At 44.7% G+C, this 26100-nt stretch overlaps 1 protein-coding gene across 1 annotated transcript; it reads right to left on the minus strand.

The window, feature by feature from the left end:
• Positions 1-9635: 9635 nt before the first annotated feature.
• LOC308675596 (solute carrier family 22 member 6-B-like) lies at positions 9636-24494 on the minus strand (the record flags this gene model as incomplete). Its single annotated transcript, XM_081341040.1, has 10 exons — positions 9636-9720; positions 11306-11509; positions 12115-12223; positions 16202-16416; positions 16621-16733; positions 17593-17716; positions 18671-18839; positions 20165-20319; positions 21399-21502; positions 24093-24494. The coding sequence occupies 10 exons, from the start codon at positions 24492-24494 to the stop codon at positions 9636-9638; spliced, it is 1680 nt and encodes a 559-aa protein (XP_081197166.1).
• Positions 24495-26100: the final 1606 nt, after the last annotated feature.

Genomic DNA, 26100 nt, shown 5'->3' on the forward strand with positions numbered 1-26100 from the left:
GGCTAACACCATATGCCTAACATTCTCCCCTTTGGGTAGAATAATATATAACTCTTACAATCTTATGCACATTCTTTCACAATTAGCATTGTGTTTCACAGCACTTTGTACCTTCGTAAAATGGTCTGCAATATTTACATCAGATGGACAATACTCTAACTGTATTAATTTATCTTTGACACATTGTCTGACATTTAAATAACGAAGATCAGTATGTTTAGATCTTGTTCTTACTGCAGCATTATTAGCCATCTTTATTGCAGCTTGATTGTCCTCATACACAATGAATGGATCATTTACATTTAAACCCATATCTAACAATAATTGTTTGTACACTAGCAGTTCTGTACATAACACTGATAGACATGAAAATTCAGCCTCCATTGTAGATAAGCTTATGTGTTTTTGTCTAATAGATTTCCATCCAATTAAAGAATCACCCAACATTATAGCCAACCCTGAGGTAGATTTACGACTGTTTGAATCAGAGGCAAAACTCGCATCTGCATATGCAGTAAGGATTAACTCACGATTTGGCTCTAGATATAACGAGTAGTAAATAGTTTGCTTCAAATATCTTAATACTCGTTTAGCTGATTGCCAGTGTCTAACAGTTGGATTATTGTTGTACCTAGCCAATTGATTTACACAGTAAGAAATATCAGGTCTAGTCCAATTACTAAGATACATAAGACTTCCTATCAAAGATTGGTACATAGTCTTATCAAATACAGGACTCTCAACATTAGTGTCCTTAAAATCCATAGCCATCGGAGTTTTAGCTGGTTTACACATTTCCATATTGTATCTCTTTAATAACTGAGATATTTTACTGGCTTGCGAAATCTTAAAACCCCTATTTGTTTTCACAATATCTAACCCCAAATAGTGGCTAATTTTCCCAAGATTTCTGATTGTGAATTTATTTTCCAATCTTGAAATGATAGTTTGTGCTTCTAACTCAGTTTTTGTTATTATTGCAATATCATCTGTGAATAATAAAATAAAAGATAATGCTCCGTTGTGTTCTCTTCTAAACAAACAAGGATCAGCATTACTGGCTACAAAACCTAATGCACTTAACTCATTAACTATACATTTGTTCCACTCATAGCCTGATTGTTTCAATCCATAGAGGCTTTTCTTTAATTCCCAACAATCATGGTCTCTATCACTGGTCAATCCTGGTGGTATTCTTAAATAAATAGTATGTTGCAATGGAGCATGTAAATATGCAGTTTCAACATCTACATGGTTAACCATATATTGGTTTTTAGCCGCCCATACTAAAGCTGCTCTTAAAGTAGTTGCTCTCAGACTGGGTGCAAACACTTCGTCATAATCCTCAGTAGTTTGGGCAAAACCTTGTGCAACCAAACGTGCCTTATGGGTTATAGTCCCATCTACACCCTTCTTAATTTTATATATCCATTTACAACCTATAGCTTGCTCACCAGGTGGCAGTTTTGCTTTCTGATAAACCTTAAGATTCTGCAAAGACTTCAACTCCCTGTTCATTGCAGCTTTCCATGATGCTTGTTCTTTTTCAGGATACATCCTGATCTCATCATAGTTAGATGGCTCTACACTAACTTGACATATTACACTTGCTTCATAGCGATCAGGTGGACGTCTGATACGCATTGAACGCCAGGGAATTACAGGGCTTTGAGTTTCTGACTCCTTTCCTTCCTCTGATTCATCTTTTATCTCCCCTATCTCCTCTTCATCTTTTATATTTACAGGAGATGCATTATCATTACTAGTTACGTTATCAGAGGAGTCCTCAAACACTAGAGGATCAGTATTAACAGTTTCTTGCTCTAACCTATCCCAACCAACGTGCTCAAGGAATTTTGCACTCGCACTGTTATATACATTAGTTGTGCCTCGTTCCCAGAAACGATAGGATCTATGGTTAGCTTCATAACCTACAAAGTATAATTGCCTAGCCCTATGTTGGCCTTTACTCCTGAGTTGTGCAGGAATGTGGACCCAAGCTGGGGTGCCAAACGTGTGCAGGTAATCAAGGTTTGGTCTTCTACCATGCCATATTGTATATGGTATTTTACCAGTAGAAGTATTAACAACTATATTCAGAACATGGTTTGCACATTTTGCTGCCTCCCCCCACAGTCTATCTGTTAAGCCAGAATCTCTTAACATGGTTCTCATCATGGCTTGTAACGTTTGCCCACGTCTCTCAACAAAAGCATTATGTTGAGGCCTATAAGGGGCTGAACGTTTATGCTCAATGCCAGCTGATTCTAGCATATCAACAAAGCGCTTGTTTGTAAATTCAGTGCCATTATCAGTAATTATGCACTGAACCTTTCTCTTTGTTTTTCTCTCCACAAACTTCAGCCAGTTTGCAAATTGTTGGAAAGTGTCTGCCTTTGACTTAAGCAGATAACAAAAACCATATCTAGAGTAGTGGTCCAATATACTTAAAATATAACATGACCCTCCTAAACTTGGTTTCATGGGTCCAATTAAGTCAGCAAACACAACTTCCAAAGGAACAGTTGTTTTGAAGCTGTTTACCCTGTTTGCCGGACTTGCCTTACTCTTTTCCTGACTACAAGCATTGCAATTCAAATACTTACTACATGGCTTCAGTTTAATTCCTTCTACTAACTCAACTGTTTTACGTAGTGAGTTAAAGTTTACATGCCCTAACCGCCTATGCAATAAATGTATACATTCATCATGTGGCTTCTTGTTCTCACATATTGAGTTAGCTTTAACTGTACTAACCTGGTTACTTGTGAGAACGAATAAACCATTTTTCAAATTAGCAGTTACACAGGTTCCACTCCTCTCAATAGTGCATTGCTCCCCTCTGAATGTTACCACAAACCCAACTTTAACCAATTCCCTTACAGATAACAGGTTGAATCTTAGTTTAGGTATATATAACATAGGTAACTGTTCATCAATGCATGGACAATAGGAATTACCTTCACCAGAGGCCTTCATCCTCCAACCGTTTGCCAGTGAAACATATTGGTTGCTGTTTCTCATATTAATAAACCTATCCTTCACTTTAGTAATGCATTGTGAAGCCCCACTATCAACAACCCACAATTCATTGTTTCTGGATGTTGATTCACCAGAAACAGTCAAACCAACGCCCTTCTTAGCCTTCCCACTGCTATTCACATTCTGTTTTTTACCCTTTCTACAGAATTTGGCTATATGCCCTCTAGCCCCACAAGAATAACATTTCTTGACGTTGTAAGCAGTGGTGAATTGCTGCTCCTCTAGTGGTTGTGTCTCTCTCAGCTGGTCTCTGTCACGCCTCCTTCTGGACTCTTCCAGCAGTCTCCCAGTAATGTTAGTCAATGTCAGTTCCTCTCTGGTCAGGACTTCCAAAGAAGAAACATACCCATCATAACTCTCATCCAAAGATGACAGAATAATGTAGACCTGATGCAACTCTGAAAAAATCAGCTCCTTTTCATGAAGCTCTTGAAAAGTTGCCTTCATGTAATTTAAATGGGTCAGCATATCTCCATTCTTCTGCAGACGAGCCCTAAACAGCTTACGTGTAAGGTGTATATGTGCACCCACACTGTCACGAACATAAAGCCTTCGCAAAACATCCCAACACCTAGCAGCAGACTCCTCACCACGAATATGGACAAGCTGCTGGTCATTCAGTGTTAGTCCAATAATGCAAAGAGCTTTCTCATTGCTACGTTTAAAGTTGTCTAACTTCTTTGCATCCTCTTCGTCATCTGGATCCCAAGCAGTAGTATCTGGTGGGTTATTTACAACAGACCATAGTCCTTCCTTGCGCAAAAGCAAGCAGCATTTTGTGGACCAGGAAACATAGTTTGTCCCATCCAACCGGGTTATCCAGGAGATGCCTGACAACAGTTCTTGTGCCATTTTACACCAAATACAAACTCAGCTAGGAATACTGTGTGAACTTACTCTCAGTACAGGCCTGGGCCCATAACCAGTGTTAAGGAATTTGTTGTGCAGAGGTCAATACACAGTTTAGGTTACAACAGTAGTAAACTAACAGCAGAGCAAAAACAGTAACAGTAGAGATCAGTGAATTCAGAGAGAGAGAGAAGCTACGTTCCTAGCTTCCTCTTATGGCCATGAGAACACTTACACACCCATTGGCCAATTAACAACTTAAAGCCATAGCATTATGGTTAATATATTTTCAACCCAACATTGTAGGCTAACACCATATGCCTAACAGGTCCTCTCCCGTCTCTTGACTTAAAAGGGAGCGGACCCTTCACATACATACATTATATATATATATATATATATATATATATATATATATATATATATATATATATATATATATATATATATATATATAATATTTAATCCCATTTATATCCCGCCCTTCTCCGAAGACTCAGGGCGGCTTACAATCAAGAAGCACAAATCAATGTGCTTAGCAATAGCCTTCATTCTATGTATATTCTGGTGTGCTCAGTGGCTGAGTTCACAAGAAATGTTAAAGCCAGGTTAGCAGAAGACAATGCTAACATTGCAGACCATCCAGTCTGGAAAGTAATAAACCAGATTTCTGGCTTCACACGTACACACAGTGTGCTGATTGCCGCAAACTTCACCACCGCCACCTCTGTAGTCTTGATCAGGCGTCTCCAAACTTTGCAAAGACTTGTGAAGTTCAACTCCCAAAATTCCTCGGCTGGCATTGCAGGAGTTGAAGTCCATAAGTCTGAAAGTTGCCAAGTTTGCCTGGTCTTGACATAGGTAGGCCTCGACTTACAACAGCTTGTTTAGTGACAATTTGAAGTTACAAGGGCACTGAAAAAAGTAACCTATGCACGTTTTTTTCACATTTAGACCATTGCAGCATCCCCAGGGTCACGTGATCAAAATCCAGATCCTTGGCAACTGGTTCACATTTATGACCATTGCTGTTTCTCAAGATCATGTGACCTCCTAACAAGCAAAGTCAATGGGGAAGCCAGATTCACTTAACAACCATATTACTAACTCAACAACTGCAGTGATTCACTTAACAGCTGCGGCAAGAAACTTACTAAACCACTGTCTCATTTATCAACAGAAATGTGGGCTCAAATGTGGTCGTACGTCAAGGACCACCTGTAAATAAAGATTCGTGTCAGCCTGTATTCTGCATGATTAGAATCCAGCCAGTGGATGGTCTGAGTAAATCATGATAAATGTAAATCAGCCAGGAAAGCTGGCTTGTTATGCAAAGGCCATCATTCTGCATTTCTACAAACTGACATTGATTGATGGATGGATGGATGATTAATCTGTCATCCAGTCATTGTGGAGTCCTAGCAACCACATAGACAGACTTTCTCCAAGACTAGCCCAGCATCTCCCGACTTCATTGACGTGGAGAGGGTGGACTTCAAGTCCCAGAATTCCTCAGCCACATGGAATTCTGGGAGTTAAAGTCCACTCATCATCAATTTGCTGAGGTTGAAAAACACTGCTTCAGAGCATTATGATTACAGTTACCACCACCACCACCACCAGATGCTCTAATGGTCAAGGTCACAGGGGTAGGCAACCTTGGCTCTTTTATGACTTGTGGACTTCAACTCCCAGAATTCCTGAGCCAGCATGAGGAAACTATGGCCCCTTCATGACTTGTGGACTTCCACTCCCAGAATTCCTGAGCCAGCATGGGGGAACTATGGCCTCTTCATGACTTGCGGACTTCAACTCCTAGAATTCCTGAGCCAGCATGGGGGAACTTTGGCCTCTTCATGACCTGGGGACTTCAACTCCCAGATTCCTCAGCCAGCATGGGGAAACTATGGCCCCTTCATGACCTTTGGACTTCAACTCCCAGAATTCCTCAGCCAGCATGGGGAAACTATGGCTCCTTCATGACTCGTGGACTTCAACTCCCAGAATTCCTCAGCCAGCATGGGGGAACTATGGTTACCTCATGACTCATGGACTTCAGCTCCCAGAATTCCTGAGCCAGCCTGGCTCAGCTTGGAAACCTCTCCCTTTCCCCTCAGCATGGCTGGCTCAGGAATTCTGGGAGTTGGAGTCCACGAGTCATAAAAGAGCCAAGGATGCCTGGTCAAGGATGATGGGAACTTCTTCGTAGGGCAATTCCATGAAACTTAGAAAGACCCTGCAGGAATCTGCCCCTGCAATACAATATGTGGCCACAGGGGGCAGTATAACACAACTGCTCACTTCATCCCATACTGGTAATAGATCACCGTTTCTCACCCTAGGCTAAGTTTCAGATGGGTGGACTTCAACTCCCAGAATTCCCCAGCCAGATGTGCTGGCTGAGGAATTCTAGGAGTTGGTCCATCCATGCTAGCTGGGAGCTGACATCCATTTATCTTAAAGTGGCCAAGGCTGAGAGATACTGCTGCTGTTAAATGAGTTGCACCCAATTTTATGACCATTTTTGCCGCCATGGTTAAGCAGAACACTGCAGTGGTTAAGTGAATCAGGTGGTCATTAAGCGAATCCATTGGCTTTGTTTGCTGGAAGCCAGCTGGGAAGGCTGCAGATGGTGGCATGCAAGCTGGTTGTGAAACACCCAAATTTTATCCTGTGGATGGGGAGCGGGGGGGCGGAGGGTTATTGCGAAGACTCATCATAAGTCACTTTTTTCGATCCTGTTGTAATTTGAAATGGTCGCTAAATGAATAGCTGTAAGTCTATTCATTCTAATATTTACTGCAAAGAAAATCATAATGTTCTTTTTCTTCATTTTTCTTTTATGCCCTTTGCGATTTTTTGTTGTTGTTGTTGCTTTCTTTGTCTGTTCCCTCATTTCTGCTTTTGCCTTTATTACTTTGTAGATCACAGGAAATAGAATCCTAATCCAACCCCCTATCCAAGGCAAGAGCCCCTCCATCTCTGACAAATGGTTGTCCAATTTCTATTGTATAACAGTTCTATAACAATAAAATAATTCTCTTCTATCCTTGTGTGCCCAATCACATTAGGCCAATAAAGAATTCTATTCTATTCTATTCTATTCTATTCTATTCTATTCTATTCTATTCTATTCTATTCTATTCTATTCTATTCTATTCTAGTCTAGTCTAGTCTAGTCTAGTCTAGTCCAGACCAGACCAAACCACACCAGACCAGACTAGTCTATCCTCTCCCTATTCTATTCTATTCTATTCTATTCTATTCTATTCTATTCTATTCTATTCTATTCTATTCTATTCTATTCTATTCTATTCTATTCTATTCTATTCTATTCTATATTCTGTTCTGTTCTATTCTTTATTCTTTGTTCTATTCTTTATTCTGTTCTATTCTTTATTCTATTCTATTCTATATTCTATTCTATATTCTGTTCTATTTTATTCTTTATTCCTTTCTATTCTTTATTCTTTCCTGTTCTGTTCTGTTCTAATTTTCTATTATTCTATTCTAATTTTCTATTATTCTATTCTAATTTTCTATTCTACTCTACTCTATCCTTAAAAATTGCCAGTGATCAAGCACCCATAACTCGAAGAGTATTCTCTCTCTCTCTCTCTCTTCTCTCTCTCATATATTGTTTGTATCTATCTATCTATTTATCTTATCTATCACATCGAATCATAAGGTTGGAAGGGACCATGGAGGTCTTCTAGTCCAACCCCCTGCTCAAGCAGGAGACCGTATACCATTGCAGACAAACAGATTTTCCAGTCTCTTCTTCAAAAGCGCCAGTGACGGAGCCCCCACCGCTTCTGAAGGCAAAGCCTTCCGCCGATTAATAGTTGCCACTGTCAGGAAATTCCTCCTGGCTTTTGTTAGTTTTATGCTCTTTACGAAATGTTCAATTTCAAAAGCAGATTACGAAGGAAGGGGAGTTCCACGTCTTGACATTCAAACCACCTGGGCGAAAGCCACATTTCCTGTCCTTGCTAAAAAAAAAAAGTGTCAGGGTGATTGAGTGACGGATGTCTCCTACCCTTCCTGACTTCCTACCGTTTGATTCAGGGTGCAGAGAAGAGCAACCAAGATGATTGGGGGACTGGAGGCTAAAACATATAGGGAACGGTTGCTGGAATTGGGTATGTCTAGTTTAACGAAAAGAAGGACGAGGGGGGGACAGGATAGCAGTGCTCCAGTATCTCAGGGGCTGCCCCAAAGAAGAGGCAGTCAAGCTATTCTCCAAAGCGCCCGAAGGCAGAACAAGAAACAACGGATGGAAACTACTCAAGGAGAGAAGCAACCTAGAACTAAGGAGAAACTTCTTGAGAACAATTAACCAGTGGAACAACCTGCCTCCAGAAGCTGTGAATGCTCCAACACTGGAAGTTTTTAAGAAGAGACTGGACAGGCAGAAGCAGTGAATTCTCCTTAATTCCAGGTTGCTTCTCTCTTTGTTCAGTTTCCAACTGGAGAAATTCTTCTTCCTCAAGCAAATTGACTCCCCACCCGTGTTTTCTGACCATACACAGAGTGTAGAATTTCTCCACGCCCTTTGAGACCAGCTTGAATCTCATTTTGATTCAGTCAGGGTCAAAATGTTTGGTCTAGCGATGAAGGCGCCAAGTTAGAAACCAGGAGATGGTGAGTTCTAGTCCCAGCTTAGACATGAAAGTGAGCTGGGTGACTTTAGGCCAGTCACCAGGAGACGGTGAATTCTAGTCCCATTCAGACATGAAAGCCAGTGGGGTGACCTTGAGCCAGTTCTCTCTCTCTCAACCCAACCCACCCTGCAGGGTTGTTGTGGCGGGAGAAAAAAATAAGAGGAGAAAGGAGTATTAGGCATCTTCACTACCTTGAATGATTTATAAAAAAATAATAAAAGTGTTTTATAAAAATTAAAAACAGCCCAGAACCCGGTAATTCCCCTTTTGAAATGGGGTACCGCTTTCCCCAAAATTCCAGACACTCGTTTAGTAGAAAAAAACACGAGACTCTGTTTATTAATTGACATTCGCCTAGAAAAGGCATCAATAAATAGCATTGAAAACAAGCTGAGAAGGGGGCTCCCTGTGCATTTGGGGGTCCCTGCCCTGCAAGATGGGGAGAAGCCTTTCGTATCTTCACCCACGACATCTCGCAGCTTGTAACAAACCTTCGATCATTCGCCCCACATTTCTGCCTTTGCACAATGCGGTTTTGTTTTGTTCCAGCCTCTCTGCTGTTCCTTGAAGACTACATCTCCCAGCCTTCCCTCTGTCCAGGGATGGTCAGAGTACAGCCCTGGTTGCTAAAACCAGGTTGGAGCAACCGAGATGGAGAAGTAACCAGGACAAAGGTAGAGATGAGCAGTTTGTTGTAGGTCTTAGGACCCGCACTTAATCACGCACGCTGCGATGTCTGTGCCAGAACACATCTGGCAGCATTTTAAAAAAATCATCATTTTTGAAGAACCCTAAGACTTTTTCTCACTGCCCTCCAGAAACGGAAGCCAAGAGACAGAAAAACCACAACTAGGAAAGTCCATTTGCTTCAACATGCCAGAAGAATATCTTGGACCTCGAATGTTCTCCGTTGCAAATGCCAACCTTATCTCTGTCGCTTTTCCTTCCCAAAATGGAGCTGGGAAGCGATCTCGGTAGCCGGCTAGCCTGCTGGAAGGGCCCAACGGCAGATGGCTGGCCTCAGGGTCCTGATCCTGCAAAGGCCAGTGGGAGATGCCAGATCCTGATTCCCGTTGAAGCTCAAAGACGGGTCGACAGGACGACGGGAGACGCCGAGCTCTTTTCTGGTGCCTCGGCCAGGATGGCTTTGGATTTCCATCTAGCCCTGGGGAGACGGATGTTAAAAGGCCATTACAAGCCGCAGATTTTTATTAGCAGAAAGAAGAAAGGGGAGGTGAGAGACGTTATTGGAAAAAAGAGGCCCCACTCGAGCCAGGGAGAAGGCTGCTTGGCAAAAAAGAAAGACAGAAAATCAATGTTTGCAGAGATAGGAACCCATGGGCAGCAGGAAATTGCAAAATGAGGAAAGGCATCAAACCAGATAGATAGAGTAGGGTAGGGTAGGGTAGGGTAGGGTAGGGTAGGGTAGGGTAGGTTAGGATAATAGAACAGAACAGAACAGAACAGAACAGAATAGAATAGAATAGAATAGAAAATATGGAATGGAATAGAATAGAAAATATGGAATGGAATAGAATAGAAAATATGGAATGGAATAGAAAATACGGAATGAAATAATAGAATAGAATAGAATAGAATAGAATAGAATAGAATAGAATAGAATAGAATAGAATAGAATAGAATAGAATAGAATAGAATATGGACTAGACTAGACTAGAAAATAGACTAGACTAGACTAGACTAGACTAGACTAGACTAGACTAGACTAGAATAGAAAATAGAATAGAATAGAATAGAATAGAATAGAATAGAATAGAATAGAATAGAATAGAATAGAATAGAATAGAATAGAATAGAATAGAATAGAATAGAATAGAATAGAATAGAATAGAATATGGACTAGACTAGACTAGAAAATAGACTAGACTAGACTAGAAAATAGACTAGACTAGACTAGACTAGAATAGAATAGAATAGAATAGAAAATAGAATAGAATAGAATAGAATATGGAATAAAGAATATGGAATAAAGACTAGACTAGACTAGACTAGAATAGAATAGAATAAAATAGAATATGGAATAAAGAATATGGAATATGGAATAAAGAATAGAATAGAATAGAATAGAATAGAATAGAATAGAATAGAATAGAATAGAATAGAATAGAATAGAATAGAATAGAATATGGAATAAAGAATAAAGAATATGGAATATGGAATAAAGAATAGAATAGAATAGAATAGAATAGAATAGAATAGAATAGAATAGAATAGAATAGAATAGAATAGAATAGAATAGAATAGAATAGAATATGGAATAAAGAATATGGAATATGGAATAAAGAATAGAATAGAATAGAATAGAATAGAATAGAATAGAATAGAATAGAATAGAATAGAATAGAATAGAATAGAATATGGAATAAAGAATATGGAATATGGAATAAAGAATAGAATAGAATAGAATAGAATAGAATAGAATAGAATAGAATAGAATAGAATAGAATAGAATAGAATATGGAATAAAGAATATGGAATATGGAATAAAGAATAGAATAGAATAGAATAGAATAGAATAGAATAGAATAGAATAGAATAGAATAGAATAGAATAGAATAGAAAATATGGAATGGAGTAGAAAATACAGAATAAAATAGAAGAGAAGAGAAGAGAAGAGAATGAAAACAACAGAATGAAAACAAGAGGAGAAATATAGAAATAGAAGAGAATAGAGAGTAGAATAGGAGAAAGACAGGGGGAGAAAAAGAAGGGGGGGGAGAGAGACCCACCTCTCTTCAACCTCCGCCACTGTGTCCAGCAGAGGTACATTAAACATTTCAGGGAGGAAGACCGCCGAAACACCGGACACAATGGGCGTCACCCCAAAGAGCACCAGGGGCAGGAAAGGCTGGTAGTCCCCGGCCATCAACACCAGGGGGGCTATGATGCCACCCAGCCGAGCCATCACTGTGGTGAAGCTGCTGCCTGTTTGCCTGGGAAGGAAAACCCACAGAGATCTTTAAAGCCCCCGCTGGCCCTACTTTGTCCTCTTTCCCTGCACAACCACCCTGTGAGGTGGGCTAGGTTGAGTCACCCAGCCCGGGGTCCTCCACCAGGCGGGTGAAAGCCTGTTGTAGCTTCACGCAAACTACAGATCACACACAGCCAGGTAGGCAATGTTTCCTCCGCACCCAGAACCAGAAAAACGATCTAATGCGGTATTTCTCAAGCTCAGCAACTTTAAGAGGTGTGGACTTCAATGCCCAGAATTCCCCAGCCAGCTTCCAGGAATTCTGGGCGTTGAAGTCCACAACCTCTTAAAGTTGCTGAGGTAAGACACACTGGTCTAGTAGGCTATCTGAATGCACGCTGAGATTCAAGCCAGGACTCTTCAGTTCTAGACTGATCTTTTGGGGGACACAGCAAGCAAGTGTCCTCCAGGGGGATTAACCACAACTCCTATCATCCCCTGCCTGCTTGATCATGAAGGTGATAGGAGAATCCAGGGCGGATGGATCTGGAAAGGGAGCCAGGATGTCTTGTAAAGGGGACCCTGAAGTGAGCTTCCCCCCAACATGGTTTCCACCTATTTGCTTACCTGATCACCGTTGGGAAGAGCTCCCCTCCGTACAGGTAGAGGCACATGGAAGATGCTGCTAAGCACCCTTTGCCCAGAACCACAAAGACGAGACGCACCATCAACATGTCTAGAAGAAATGGAGGTGGGTTGAGAGCATAACCTGGTTAGTTTTCTTCCAACATGGTCCTGAGACAGTGTTTCTCAACCTTGGCTAGTTTAGGATGTGTGGGAATTCAACTCCCAGAATTCCCCAGCCAGCATGCTTTAAGAGGGGTGGACTTCAACTCCCAGAATTACCCAGCCAACATGCTTTAAGGGGGTGGATTTCAATTCCCAGAATTCCCCAGCCAGTGTGCTTTAAGAGGGGTGACTTCAACTCCCAGGATTCCTCAGCCAACATGCTTTAAGGGGGTGGATTTCAATTCCCAGAATTCCCCAGCCAGCATGTTGAGAAGCACTGATCTAACTCACTCATTCCTTCCATCCATCCATCCATCCATCCTTGTTTCTCACAACTTGACAACTTTAAGATGTGTTGACTTCAACTCCCAGAATTCAACTCCCACCCTGGCTAGGGAATTCTGGGAGTTGAAGTCCACCCATCTTAATGCGGCCAAGGCTGAGAAACAGTGCATCAAACTCTCAGGAACTGCCCAAAATACGTTCTAGAGGAGCTATCAACGCAGAATATTTGATGCGGAACAAGGGGCACCTGCAGAGTTGGTCACAAAAGTCAAGATGGCCACCAGAACAGGAGGGTCACAGCTCCACCTGGTTTTGATGTGCATGGCATGTGCACCTAATGCATATAAAAACCCAGGAGAGGCTTCGGTGTCATCCTCCTGGCTGCCATCTTGCCTTTTTTTGACCATCCCGTGCAAAACAAAATGGCATCTGCCCCGCATGCCCTGATCGCAGTGGGTAAGTGCCCTCACCACCAAACAGCCCAGGTAAATAATGTCTTAGGTAATAATCAATGACAAAATAAGAAATTAAAAAATGGAGTCCTTGGTGCTCTCTGAGCTTGGTTGTTTTCTTGCAGACGTTTCGTGACCCAACTAGGTAACATCATCAGTGCTAGGATTATGGTTATGATGTTACCTAGTTGGGTCACGAAACGTCTGCAAGAAAACGACCAAGCTCAGAGAGCGCCAAGGATCCCATATATATATATATATATATATATATATATATATATATATATATATATATATATATATATATATATATATATATATATATATATATATATATATATATATATATATATATATGTTTTCTGAGGTTTTCGCAGGTGGATCTTTGGTCATTCGGGTTTTTTCCTACGTAGAATTGAAGGTGTAAGCTCTTACACCTTCAATTCTACGTGGGAAAAAACCCGAATGACAAAAGATCCATATATATATGTATACCTAGCAAGGTAATCTATATACATATACATACATATATATATATATATACCTAGCAAGGTAATCTAAAATAGTTAACAAGCATTTGACACATATCCCCCTTGCTTCTCAGTTGACAAAGCGAGAGAGAGCCTGTGGCCTAGAGGTGAAAACAACTGCCTATTAGCCCAGGTTCAAATCTCAGAAGGGTATGGCTGACTGACGAAAACAAATAAGTTTGAAATGCATATCAGTCTCCCTTTAATTCTTTGTTAACAAACCAAAAAAAAATTTTTACACACACATATATATTCCTTGATAAGATTAAAAATACGAATCCCAGGCATGTTAAAATTAACAAACAAATGAACACTTGGATAGAATTAAAAACTAAAACAGTTTTTATTGCTGAAAAATCAAACTTTCGTTGGCCAACTGCCAACGTCATCAGGATGGAGATGCTGGGGTGGGGAGATTCCGTTTATACTGTTGGTGTCTGCACTCTGCTCATGGAGCATGCTCAGATCTGTTTGTTGAGGTCTGCCGTATTTCTTTGAGTTGTCGCGCATCCGTTTTTGGGATGTATACATACATACATACATATATATACATATATATATATATATATATATATATATATATATATATATATATATATATATAGGGACGCGGTGGCTCAGTGGGTTAGGAGGCTGAGCTTGTCGATCAGGTCGGCAGTTTGGCGGGTCGAATCCCGAGTGCCGCGTAGCAGAGTGAGCGCCTGTTACTCGTCCCAGCTTCTGCCAACCTAGCAGTTCGAAAGCACGTAAAAACGCAAGTGGAAAAATAGGGACCACTACGGTGGGAAGGTAACAGCGTTCCGTGCGCCTTTGGCGTCTAGTCGTGCCGGCCACATGACCACGGAGACGTCCTCGGACAAGCGCTGGCTCTTCGGCTTTGAAACGGAGATGAGCACCGGCCCCTAGAGTCGGAAACGACTAGCACGCACGCATATATTCTTATTTTGTCATTGATTAATTATTATTCAGGACATTATTTACCTGGGCTGTTTGGTGGTGAAGATACGTGCCCACTGAGATTAGTGTAAGCAAGGGAGATGCTTCCTCCTCCTCCTCCTCCTCCCTCTTCACAAACCCTTCTAGCACTGATGATGTTGCCTAGTTTGATACTGAAATGTCCCCAGGACAACAGAGAACATCAAGGACCCCACAGTTCAACCCTACGCTATACATATTCTCTTGTCTAAGAACGCAGCGGGATGCACCAACATTTGTTCTGCTTGGTCTCTGTGAGAAATGTACATGTAATTTTCCAATTCTGTTAAAGGAATAGGCATATAGAGGCACTTACCTAAGATACATTTAGGAAAGGACATATAATAAGATGAAGAAATAGAGAAATATATATACTGACTTAAAGGATACTTTTAGAATAGTGCACACTATTGTAGAATAACATATAGCTTATGAATTCATTTTATATAAGGCTTATTCTTTATATGCCCCTGACCTTCGCTCATTCTGCCGGGACCTGAAGACCTGGCTCTTTGAGCTTTCTGGCCTGGACTGAGAGTATTAACTGGGGTTTCAATTGTATTTTAATTGGGGTTTTTATTTCAAGGTTAATGTAATCATTTTAATTGTTTTTAATTTTTGTAATTTGCTGTATTGTTTTTAAAAAACCTTATGAACCGCCCTGAGTCCTACGGGAGAAGGGCGGTATATAAGTTTAATAAAATAAATAAAAATAAAATAAAAACTGCTTAGAGTTAGTATTTTAAAGTATAATTAAGAACCAAAGTGCAGGCATGTTTCACCAAAGCATGAACTCTGTTACACACATAGCTTCTAGATACAAAGCAGGCATTCTTATAGAAAAACAAGGGAAGACATAAATCTTTTATAATTGCAACTATCCAGCCTGGGTAACAGTTCACCTTGTAGACAAGGCTATACCCCAAGTTAGCAGGATGTTACAGAAAAGGGAGTGAAGATAAGATAGAAGCAAAAGGGCATTTGATCTAATAATTGGAGGGTTTGGTAATTGTAATGGTTGCTAGGCGGTGGGAAAGCAAGTGGCCAGGTGGGCCTATCAACCGGACTCACTTTGGAAGGATGTGGCGTGATGTACGGGACAGGGTATAAAAACCTATGCAAAAATTGCTTCAGGTGTGGACTCTGGGATTTGCCATTACAAGAGTTCCACCGCTTTTGCAAAAGCTTTAATAAAACTTGTTTTGTTTTCCAACATCTTTGGAGTTGAATTCTTTTTATTCCTCACATCTCCATTTCAGAAGGAACCACAGTTGGATCAAAGGTGGTCCTCTCGGGAAAAGCAATCCCTAAGCAAATGGCAGCCATCTTGGATAAGGAGAGGGGGACGCTCCCACCCTCCCAGCCAAGCAATACTGGAGAACCTCTGATGGTTTCCAGTACCAAATTCTGGCCTATTCCTAACATTAAACAACACTCAGTAGCCTCTTGATCAATATTTCTCAACCTTGGCCTTTTTAAGTTGTGTGGACTTCAATTCCCAGAATCCTCCAGCCAACATGCCTGACTGGGGAATTCTGGGAGTCGAAATCCACACATCTTAAAAGTTGCCCAGCTTTGGAAACTGCTTTTAATCCTGTCTTTTCCCAGAAACATAGCTAGAAGTAAGTAAATTACACCTGCCAGTAGACCCCCTGAAGGTGGACACTCCTTCTCGTTTCTTACCGGAAGGGACAGGAAGACTGACCAAAAGGAACATTCCTGCAAGGATGAGGGAAACGGATTGGATGATGCGTCGGCCGACGTAGCTGAGCACCAGAGCACAGACCATCTTGGCCACCAGGTCTATGGCTCCGAAGAAGAGCTGCACCAGGAAGAGGTTCAGGCCAAACATGGAGAGGTCCATGGAGAGCCCAAAATAGGCCATGTTCATGGAGAAGCTGAGAAGGACAAATACTGGGTTAGACGATATCTAGGTGGAGTCCCACAACTGGTTAGAAATGCTGGTGTTGGGTTGAGGGTCTCCTTGTTGGCTGGAGAAGATGGAAGTTGCCATCTTCTCAATCTGAGAAGGTCCTCTCTTTGGAGAAGACGGATCTGCTTCATCCACCCTCCATCCTTCCTTTGTGATGTCTTCGCCATACCTGATGAACATGAGACAACAGCTGATGCGTCTCAGTCCAGGAGTCCGGAAGAGGTCCAAGCAAGAATGCTTGCCCCGTCCTGGAGAATTACTCCCCGATTGAGTCTCCAGCATCTACAGGGGGAGAAGATGATGCAAGGATGAACGCGACAGTTTTTCCTGCACGGAGCAGTGTTTCTCAACTTCGAGTACTTCAAGACGAGTGGACTTCGACTCCCAGAATTTCCCAGCCAGCGTGGGGAGTCGAAGTCCACAAGTCTTAAAACTGCCAAGTTTGGAGACCCCTGCTCTAAAGTATAGTGGATCCGGACTGGTCCTCAGTGCCAAGCTAGGTTGGACTTGGTTAGCCCTCAGTTAGGAGACCATCATAGGATCCTAGGAATGTACGTTAGACTGGGAGGTTGAACACTATTCCAGAAAAAGACAATAGTGTTTGTTGTCGGGGGGAAAAATTGCCCGGATGTGAAGTTCTGTGGTGTTCAGGAGTCAGCTTGGATTCAAGAAGATGTTACATCATAGATAGTTTGCACCAGATTGGAGTTCCTCAAACTTGCCAACTTCAAGATGTATGGACTTCAACTCCCAGAGTTCCCTAGCCAACGTGGCAGTTGAATTCTGAGAGCTGAAGTCCACAGATGTTAAAGCTGTCAAGTTTGAGAAACAAGGATGGATGGATGAATGGATGGAGTTAGATCAGTGCTTCTTAACATGCTGGCTGGGGAATTCTGGGATTTGAAGTCCACAGATCTTAAAGCTGTCAAGTTTGAGAAACAAGGATGAATGGATGGATGGATAGAGTTAGATCAATGCTTCTTAACACGCTGGCTGGTGAATTCTGGGATTTGAAGTCCACTCATCTTAAGAGTGGCCAAGGCTGATGAACACTAGGCTGGGGTAATGTTCTGTCGGGAAGGGCCAGACCAACCCATAGAGAGCGTGCACTGCACATCAGGGAAACCTCGTTGCTCCTCACCTCCAGGACCACGGCTTCTCCCGCTGCAGCTTTCCCGTTGATCCTGGCTACATGCTGCAGGTTGCGCAGGGCGGCCTCACGTTCGTTGTTCATGAGGAGCCAGCGGGCCGACTCCGGGAGCCACCTGTGAAGAAGGTCAGGTTAGGAGGCTGGAAGTTGCTTGGGGGGGTCTGGGATGCCTCTGTTCCTGTCTTGCTCTCCACGCGGGAAAGCCTAGTGGCCAGGCGGAGCTGCTTTGTGGTTTTAAAAAGCGTATACAGGTAGTCCTCGACTTATAACAGTTCATTCTGTGTCGTATGCTCAAAATTTGGGTGCTTGGCAACTGTACATATGTACAACGGTTACAACATCCCGGGGTCAACCTTCCCAGCTCCCTTCTCTTATGAGCAAAGTCCACAGGGATAGTTGGATTCACTTAATGACCAAATAATTCCCCTAATGACTGCAGGATTCACTTTACACTGGCTGTGATTCGCTTAACCACCATGGCAAAAAAAAGAGTCCTAAAATGAGGGGCCACTTGCTTCATGACCACCTCACTTAGCAACAGAAGGTCCAGTCTCAGTTGTGGTCATAAGTCAAGGACTACCTGTGGTTTCCTGGGGAAATAGAAGCTGATGTTACAGGGCAGTGATGGCGAACCTTTTAGAGACCGAGTGCCCAAACTGCAACCCGATACCCAGTTATGTATCGTCGGGTGCTGGGTGGGCGTGGCCAATAGGGTGGGCGTGGCTGCAGTGGTAACGGCAGACTGGGTGGCACTAAAAAGCTCAACCAATCAATTCCAACTTTGCGAGATCTTTTTTTTCCCTGCGAGAAGTTGACATTGATTGATTGATTTAACCTTTTTTTTTTTGCACATGGAGGTGGAGGCCTAAAGCGAAAAGGCTTTATAAAACCCAGCTGAAGGCCTAGGACTGGGGCGATGGTGCACGTGCCCACAGAGAGGGCTCTGCGTGCCACCTGTGCCATAGGTTTGCCACCACGGTTATAGGAACATCTGGACACAGCCAGAGGCCTGCAGCTTCCCTTGCAACTAAGGTGACGTTCTGGCCCAAAGGGAAGACTGGGGACTCACCAGGAATAGGCGAAGAAGGCGAAGAAGGGGGCAGAGATGGCCAGCTGCAGCCAGCGCCAGTCGCGGATGGCGTAGGCCAAGCCTCCCAGCAGCAGCTGCCCAGCTGTGCTGCAGTAGCTCTGGATGGAGACCACCACCGCACGGTATTTGGTGGGCACCCACTCCAGACCTGGGAGAGGAAGAGGAAGGCAAAGTGAAATTTCAGACCCCAGCAAGGGGAGGACCAATCCACGACAGAAGGGAAGGTTTGTAGCTCAAGCTTGAACTCTGAGTCGCTGGTTTTCTGGAGGACATTTCGTGACCCAACTAGCTAACGTCTTCAGTGTTAGAAGGGAGTGGGGTTTGTGAGAAGAGGAGGAGGAGGAGGAAAGGACCGTGGGGTCCTTGGTGCTCTCTGAACTTGGTTGTTTTCTTGTACATGTTTCATGACCCAACTAGGCAACATCATCAGTGCTGGAAGGGAGGGGGGTTTGTGGAGAGGAGGAGGAGGAGGAGGAGGAGAAGGAGGAGGAGGAGGAGGAGGGGAGGAGGAAGAGGACGGTGGGGTCCTTGGTGCTCTCTGAACTTGGTTGTTTTCTTGTAGAAGTTTCATGACCCAACTAGGCAACATCATCAGTGCTAGAAGGGAGTGGGGTTTGTGGAGGAGAGAAGGAGGAGGAGGAGGAGGAGGAGGAGGAGGAGGAGGAGGAGGAGGAGGAGGAGGAGGAGGAGGAGGAGGAGGAAAGGACTGTGGGGTCCTTGGTGCTCTCTGAATTTCATTGTTTTCTTGTAGATGTTTCATGACCCAACCAGGCAACATCATCAGTGCTAGAAGGGAGTGGGGTTTGTAGAGGAGGAGGAGGAGGAGGAGGAGGAGGAGGAGGAGGAGGAGGAGGAAAGGACTGTGGGGTCCTTGGTGCTCTCTGAACTTGGTTGTTTTCTTGTAGATGTTTCATGACCCAACTAGGCAACATCATCAGGGCTAGAAGGGAGGGGGATTCGTGGAGAGGAGGAGGAGGAGCAGCTGGCAGTTCCCTTGCCTCCTTCCCCTCCCCCTCCCCCTCATCATCATCACCACCACCGGTGCTAGCACTGATGAGGCTACCGAGTTTGGTGATGAAACCTCTGCCAGAAAACAACCAAACTCAAAGAGCACTGAGGATTCACACCGGTCTACGACTCTGCTTTACCAGAAGTTGGAGGGGGTCCCCTTGAGGCCGCTAACCGATCCCGCTCCTTGCAGGTGGCTTTGATGATACCAATTGCCAAGCCATCATTCAACCCGGTGTCTCTCAAGCTTTGCTTCTTCAAGTGCTGTGGATTTCAGCTTCCAGAATTCCCCAGCCGGCAGGCACGTTGTTTACACGCTCTAAAGCAGGCTGGCTGGAGAATTATTGGGAGCTGAAACCCAGCCAGCTCAAAGTGGCTGAGCTTGAGAACCTCTGCCCTAAGCCTAACCTTCCCCCCCCATCTTCCCCCGCGTCCCCCTTCCCATCCGGTCTACCCAGCACTCACTTAAACAGATATAATTCAGCAGGAATCCGGAGATGCCGATTCCACTCAGGAAGCGGAAGACGCAATAGGTCGGGAAGCTGTTGGAGAAGGCCGCCCCCGTGCCCATGACAGCCACCATCAGCAGCGACCAAATGAGGATCAGCCGGCGCCCAAATCTGTGGCCAAGAGGGTTACAGGCAGGTTTAGGACGTGTCTGTTAGGGCCTAGGTTTTTTTGGGGGGGGGATTTTGCACAGGATTCGAAAGGAGAGTGTAAAAGTCTCCGACCCCGTCCTTGTCTTTCCATAGCCAAACTGGTTCCTCCTCTATGTTTATTTCGTTGAGAGCCAACGTGGCCTAGTGGTGAAGGCGAGAAAGTGGGAGACTGTGAATTCTAATCCCGCGTTAGATACAAGGCCAGTGGGGTGACTTTGGGTCAACCATCAGGAGACTGGGAATTCTAGTCCCACCTTAGCTAGGACAGCCAGCTGGGGAATCTTGGGCCAATCACCAGGAGATGGAGAGTTCTAGTCCCACCTTAGCCATGAAAGCTGGCTTGGTGACTTTGGGACAATCACCAGGAGACGGAGAGTTCTAGTCCCAACTTAGCTATCAAAGCCAGCTGGGGGACCTTGGGACAATCACCAGGAGACGGAGAGTTCTAGTCCTAGGCATGAAGAACTGGTTGGGTGACTTTGGGAGGGTAAAAGGACTCTTGCCTTGGGCAGGGGAGGGTTGGACTACTAGAACAGGGGTCCCCAACCCCCAGTCCGTGGACCGGTATCAGGCCGCGACATGCCAGCAACCGGTCCGCACAAACGAGGAAAGCCCCATCCGTGGGATGCAGGCAGCACACAAAACCATGCACCCTCCGGTCCGTGGAAACCCCCCGCCCTCCATGCAACTAGTCCCTGGTGCCCAAAAGGTTGGGGACCTCTGTCCTAGAAGACCTCCAAGGTCCCTTCCAACTCTATGGTTCGATGGGCCCGTCCTTCTCTCTCAGACCAGCCTATCTCACAGGGTTGTTGTTCTGGGGCTAATAGGAGGAGAGCATGTGTGGGATATGTGTTGGACATGTTTGCTGCCTTATTCATAAAAACAATCGAAGGCAGGATATAAATGAATAACAAGACAATGTTCAGACTGCCTAGGATACATTCCTGATTTATCGAATTCCAGCCTTGCAGAATTCTGCCATTTCTATCCCTCTTTTCTTTTGTTTGTGAAATTTCCTACAGCCCATCTGAGCTTCTTACCTGTCCGAGAGGTCTCCCAAGATGAAGGCCCCCACCAGGACCCCCGCCATGAAGAGGGATTGGGCCAGGCTCTTCAGAGGCTGCAGGTGGCAGACCAAGTCCCACTGCCAGGAGACAGAAGAGGTGAATTCTCACAACACGCTTAGCCAGTTTCGGGAAAACCCAGGTCTCTGCGACAGGCTAAGCTCGGCTGCTCGGAACCCGGGAATAGTTATGTATTTCTTTAAAGCAGGCCTCTCCAAATTCGGCCCCTTTCAGCCTCGTGGACTTCAAATCCCAGAATTCCTCAGCTCAGACCACACCATGCTTTATGCTGGCTAGCATAAAGAAACCATCAAAATAAAACTAGCTGAATAAGAGGTGACCAGGCTTGCATCCCTGCCTTCTTGATGGGAATTTAAATCATCCTGATCCTCACACACTTTGGGGCGGGGAGGGTGAAAATAAGTCATTCTTTTCATGCTTTTCTAAAGATCAGCAAGGTCAGGACGGAGGGGGATGGGCAATTTTGCTTGGGTGTGTGCGTGGGTCTTCCAGGGTAGCCCTTTGAAGGATAAACAGTAAATACAACATCTCCGGAAACTCCGGAGTGACTTTGGGCCACCTTGTTCCTTCCAAAGTGCTTCAACTTAACAACAATTCGGTCAGCAACCGTTCAAAGTTACAGCGGCGCTGGAAAAAAGCGACTTACAGCAGGTCCTCACACTTATGACCTATTGCAGCATCCCCTACAAAACTGAGCAACCAGCCCACGTTTAGTACGGTTTGCAGCATCCCCCGGGGTCACACAATCCCCGTTTTGTGGCTTTCCCAGCTGGCTTCGGACGAGCGAAGTCAATGGGGGAAGTCAGACTCGCTTAACAACGAGGTGACTCTCTTAACCGCCGCCGTGATTCGTTTAGCCGCAGAAGGTTGCAGGATTGGGCATGTCTCGCCTGGCTTAGCACGGGGAATTTTTGTCCCAGTTGTGGCAAGTCAAGGACTTACCTGCAGACTGCAGAACCGTTAGCAAAAGAGGGGGGAAATGGCACAGAGGCAGGGGTCCGCAACCACCGGGCTGCGGCCCAGTACTGGTCCACGGACCGTTTGGAACTGGGCCGCGGAAGTGTCCCGGGGTCACGTGATCCCCTTTTGCAACCGTCCGACAAGCCAAGTCAACGGGGAAACCAGATGGACTCAACAACTGTGTGTCAACGCTGCAAACGCTGGATGTTTTTGCTTTGACAATATAAGAGGCAGCCTTTTCCTTTAAATTGTTTTGCTCTGAGAATTAGATGAAGCTGGGGGGAGCAGGGAGGAGAATGCTACCCCGGTTGTTTTTAATAAGATAAGAAATGGCACGTAATAGAAGGGAAGGGAAGGGAAGCTTTGCCTAACAAACGGATTGGAGAACGTGATTTATGACTGGTAATTTGGAGGAGGGAATTGTGCCAGATATTAGGTGCCGAAGGGAGGGGAATTCGGATTTTGGCATCCTTCCATGCTGTGCCGACACTTTGTTCTCATTAATATAGGCTTTTTGGAATAAACAATGCCTGAAGATTCTTTGAAGTGTTTCATTAGTCGGAACCAGGACACTGGGCCACTAGCTTAACAACTGCAGTGATTCACTGAACAACTATGTCAAGGAAGGTCGTAAAATGGTGCAAAACTCACTTAACTGTCTCACTCGGCAGCAGAAATCTGGGGCTCAGTTTTGGTTATAAGCCGAGGACTACCTGTATACTGGTCCTGTATCTGACTCTGTATCTGACTTTACATACATACATACATACATACATACATACATATATACTGCTCAAAAAAATAAAGGGAACACTTAAACAACACAATGTACTGTATTTAATAGTAGGATGTCTTATCTTGTGTTCCCTTTATTTTTTTGAGCAGTATATGTAGACCAGGGGTAGGCGACCTTGGCTCTTTTATGACTGGCGGACTTCAACTCCCAGAATTCCTGAGCCAGCCATGCTGAGGGGAAAGGGAGAGGTTTCCAAGATCAGCCATGCTGGCTCAGGAATTCTGGGAGTTGAAGTCCACGAGTCATAAAGGAGCCATAGTTCCCCCATGCTGGCTGAAGAATTCTGGGAGTTGAAGTCCACCAGTCATGGAAGGAGCCATAGTTCCCCCATGCTGGCTGAAGAATTCTGGGAGTTGAAGTCCACGAGTCATGAAGGGGCATAGTTCCCCCATGCTGGCTGAAGAATTCTGGGAGTTGAAGTCCACCAGTCATGGAAGGAGCCATAGTTCCCCCATGCTGGCTGAAGAATTCTGGGAGTTGAAGTCCACCAGTCATGGAAGGAGCCATAGTCCCCCCATGCTGGCTGAAGAATTCTGGGAGTTGAAGTCCACCAGTCATGGAAGGAGCCATAGTTCCCCCATGCTGGCTGAAGAATTCTGGGAGTTGAAGTCCACGAGTCATAAAGGAGCCATAGTTCCCCCCCATGCTGGCTCAGGAATTCTGGGAGTTGAAGTCCACCAGTCATCAAAGAGCCAAGGTTGCCCACCCCTGGCCTAGACATCGGTATCTTGAATGCCGATCTTTTTAACGGTCATCTTTTATTGTTATTCTTAATTTAGGTACATACTGCAAGCCCAGGTAGGACATACGCCATGGAAGGACTGACTAAATAAGTAAAGAAATGAACGAAACAGAAATAAATAGGAGAAGCTGGAGGCGACCTCCGAACATACCTCCGTCACGATGGTGGAGGCGAAAGTGCTGTGGTCATACTGCCACCCGTCCCGGCAGGCCTCCAGTCCCACCTCCCTGCCCGCCGTGTCGTTGGAGTTGGGCGCCAACCACCCAGCAAAGCGCTGGCAACCGTCCGGCTTCAGGCCCTGTCCGAGAGGGACCAGGTTCTCTTGCTGGGAGAGGTTGCCCGGCCTGCACCGGTGCTCTGGCGTGGCCGCGCTGAAGTTCTGCACCAGGTTGTGGCTGGCCAGGAACAGGACGGGGAGGGACAGGAAAAAGACAGAGAACATCTGGAAGGTGCCCATGCTGCCAACTTCCTCCAGCAGGTCTCCGAAGGGGATGGTGGCCACCGGAGGGCCTGGGCACAGGGAGAGGCGGCGTTGTCCCTTCGCAGGCGCCATGTCTGCCCGCTCTTCTTCCTGTCTTCTTTCTTACTGCCAAGGAAAGGAGCCTTTTTATAAGCCAGGAGAGGAAATGGAGAGGGCAGGTCGGATTAATGAATGGCCATCGGGAAGCTGCGGCTGACCGGGCACCCCCTGGCATGGGAAGCGGGTGGGAAAGCAGCCACGAAGAAGGCAGGGTCTGTGCATCTCTCTCTCTCTCTCTCTTTCTCTCTCTCTCTCTCTCTCTCTCTTTCTCTCTCTCTTTCTCTCTCTCTCTCTCTCTCTTTCTCCCTCTCTCTCTCTCTCTCTCTTTCTCCTCTCTCTCTCTCTCTCTCTCTCTCTTTCTCCCTCTCTCTCTCTCTTTCTCTCTCTCTCTCTCTCTCTCTCTCTCTCTCTCTCTCTCTCTCTCTCTCTCTCTCTCTCTCTCTCTCTCTCTCTCCTCTCTCTCTCTCTCTCTCTCTCTTTCTCCCTCTCTCTCTCTCTCTCTCTCTCTTTCTCCCTCTCTCTCTCTCTCTCTTTCTCTCTCTCTCTCTCTCTCTCTCTCTCTCTCTCTCTCTCTCTCTCTCTCTCTCTCTCTCTCTCTCTCTCTCTCTCTCTCTCTCTCTTCTCCTCTCTCTCTCTCTCTCTCTCTCTTTCTCCCTCTCTCTCTCTCTCTCTCTCTCTTTTCTCTCTCTCTCTCTCTCTCTCTCTCTCTCTCTCTCTCTCTCTCTCTCTCTCTCTCTCTCTCTCTCTCTCTCTCTCTCTCTCTCTCTGTCTCTCTCTCTCTGTGTGTGTGTGTGTGTGTGTTTACCTCTTTTCTCCTTTTTTGGCCTGTCTGGTATTTGCCCAGCTTTGCCCTGACCCTTTTCCTCCCGCCCCTCCAAAAAAAAAATAAACGCACAGGTAGTCGTCGAATCACGACCACAGTATTTCCGTGGCTAAGCGAGACAGCTGTTAAGTGAATTTCGCCGTTTTACAACCTCTCTTGCCACAGTGGTTAAACAAATCACGGCAGTTGTTAAGTTAGTCAGGCGGCTGTTAAGTGAATCTGGCTTCCCCATTGACTTTGCCGGGCAGAAGCTTTTCAAAAGGGGATACGTGCTGGCTGGGGAAAGGCTTAAAAGTTGCCAAGATTGGACACTTCCGCTTTAAAGCTGGTGCAGTGGTTTTGCTGCAAACCTTCTGTGATTCATACAGTGACCGAGAGGTGTGATCTTGATAAAAGGGTAGCTTTGACCTGTAGTATGAGATACACATCTTCAGAAATGTGTTTCAGCCCTTTATAAATGCCAAGTAGTCAAAACCTGAGTTTTTTCCCCATCTCTTCTATCTTAAAAAAAAAAAAGATAATTGGTTTGTTTCAGATATGCTATACCTGGCTAGGAGTCAAATACAGCTAGTCCTTGACAGCTGGAACCAGAATTTGCTAAACAAGACGGTGGCTAAGAGTCGTGCCCCGATTTTATGACATTTTCGCCACGGTTGCTAAGCAAACCACTGCAGTTTGTTAAGTGAGCCACGCAGTCGTTAAGCGAATCTGGCTTCCCCCATTGACTTTGCTTGTCAAAAGTCGGCTGGGAAGGCCAAAGATGGCAATCAACCATTTATGATGTTGCAGCTGTCCTAAATACAGGCCATGCGCTTG

The sequence above is a fragment of the Vipera berus genome (assembly GCF_964194415.1).
Source record: "Vipera berus genome assembly, chromosome: 16".
Classification (NCBI taxonomy): Eukaryota; Metazoa; Chordata; class Lepidosauria; order Squamata; family Viperidae; genus Vipera; species Vipera berus.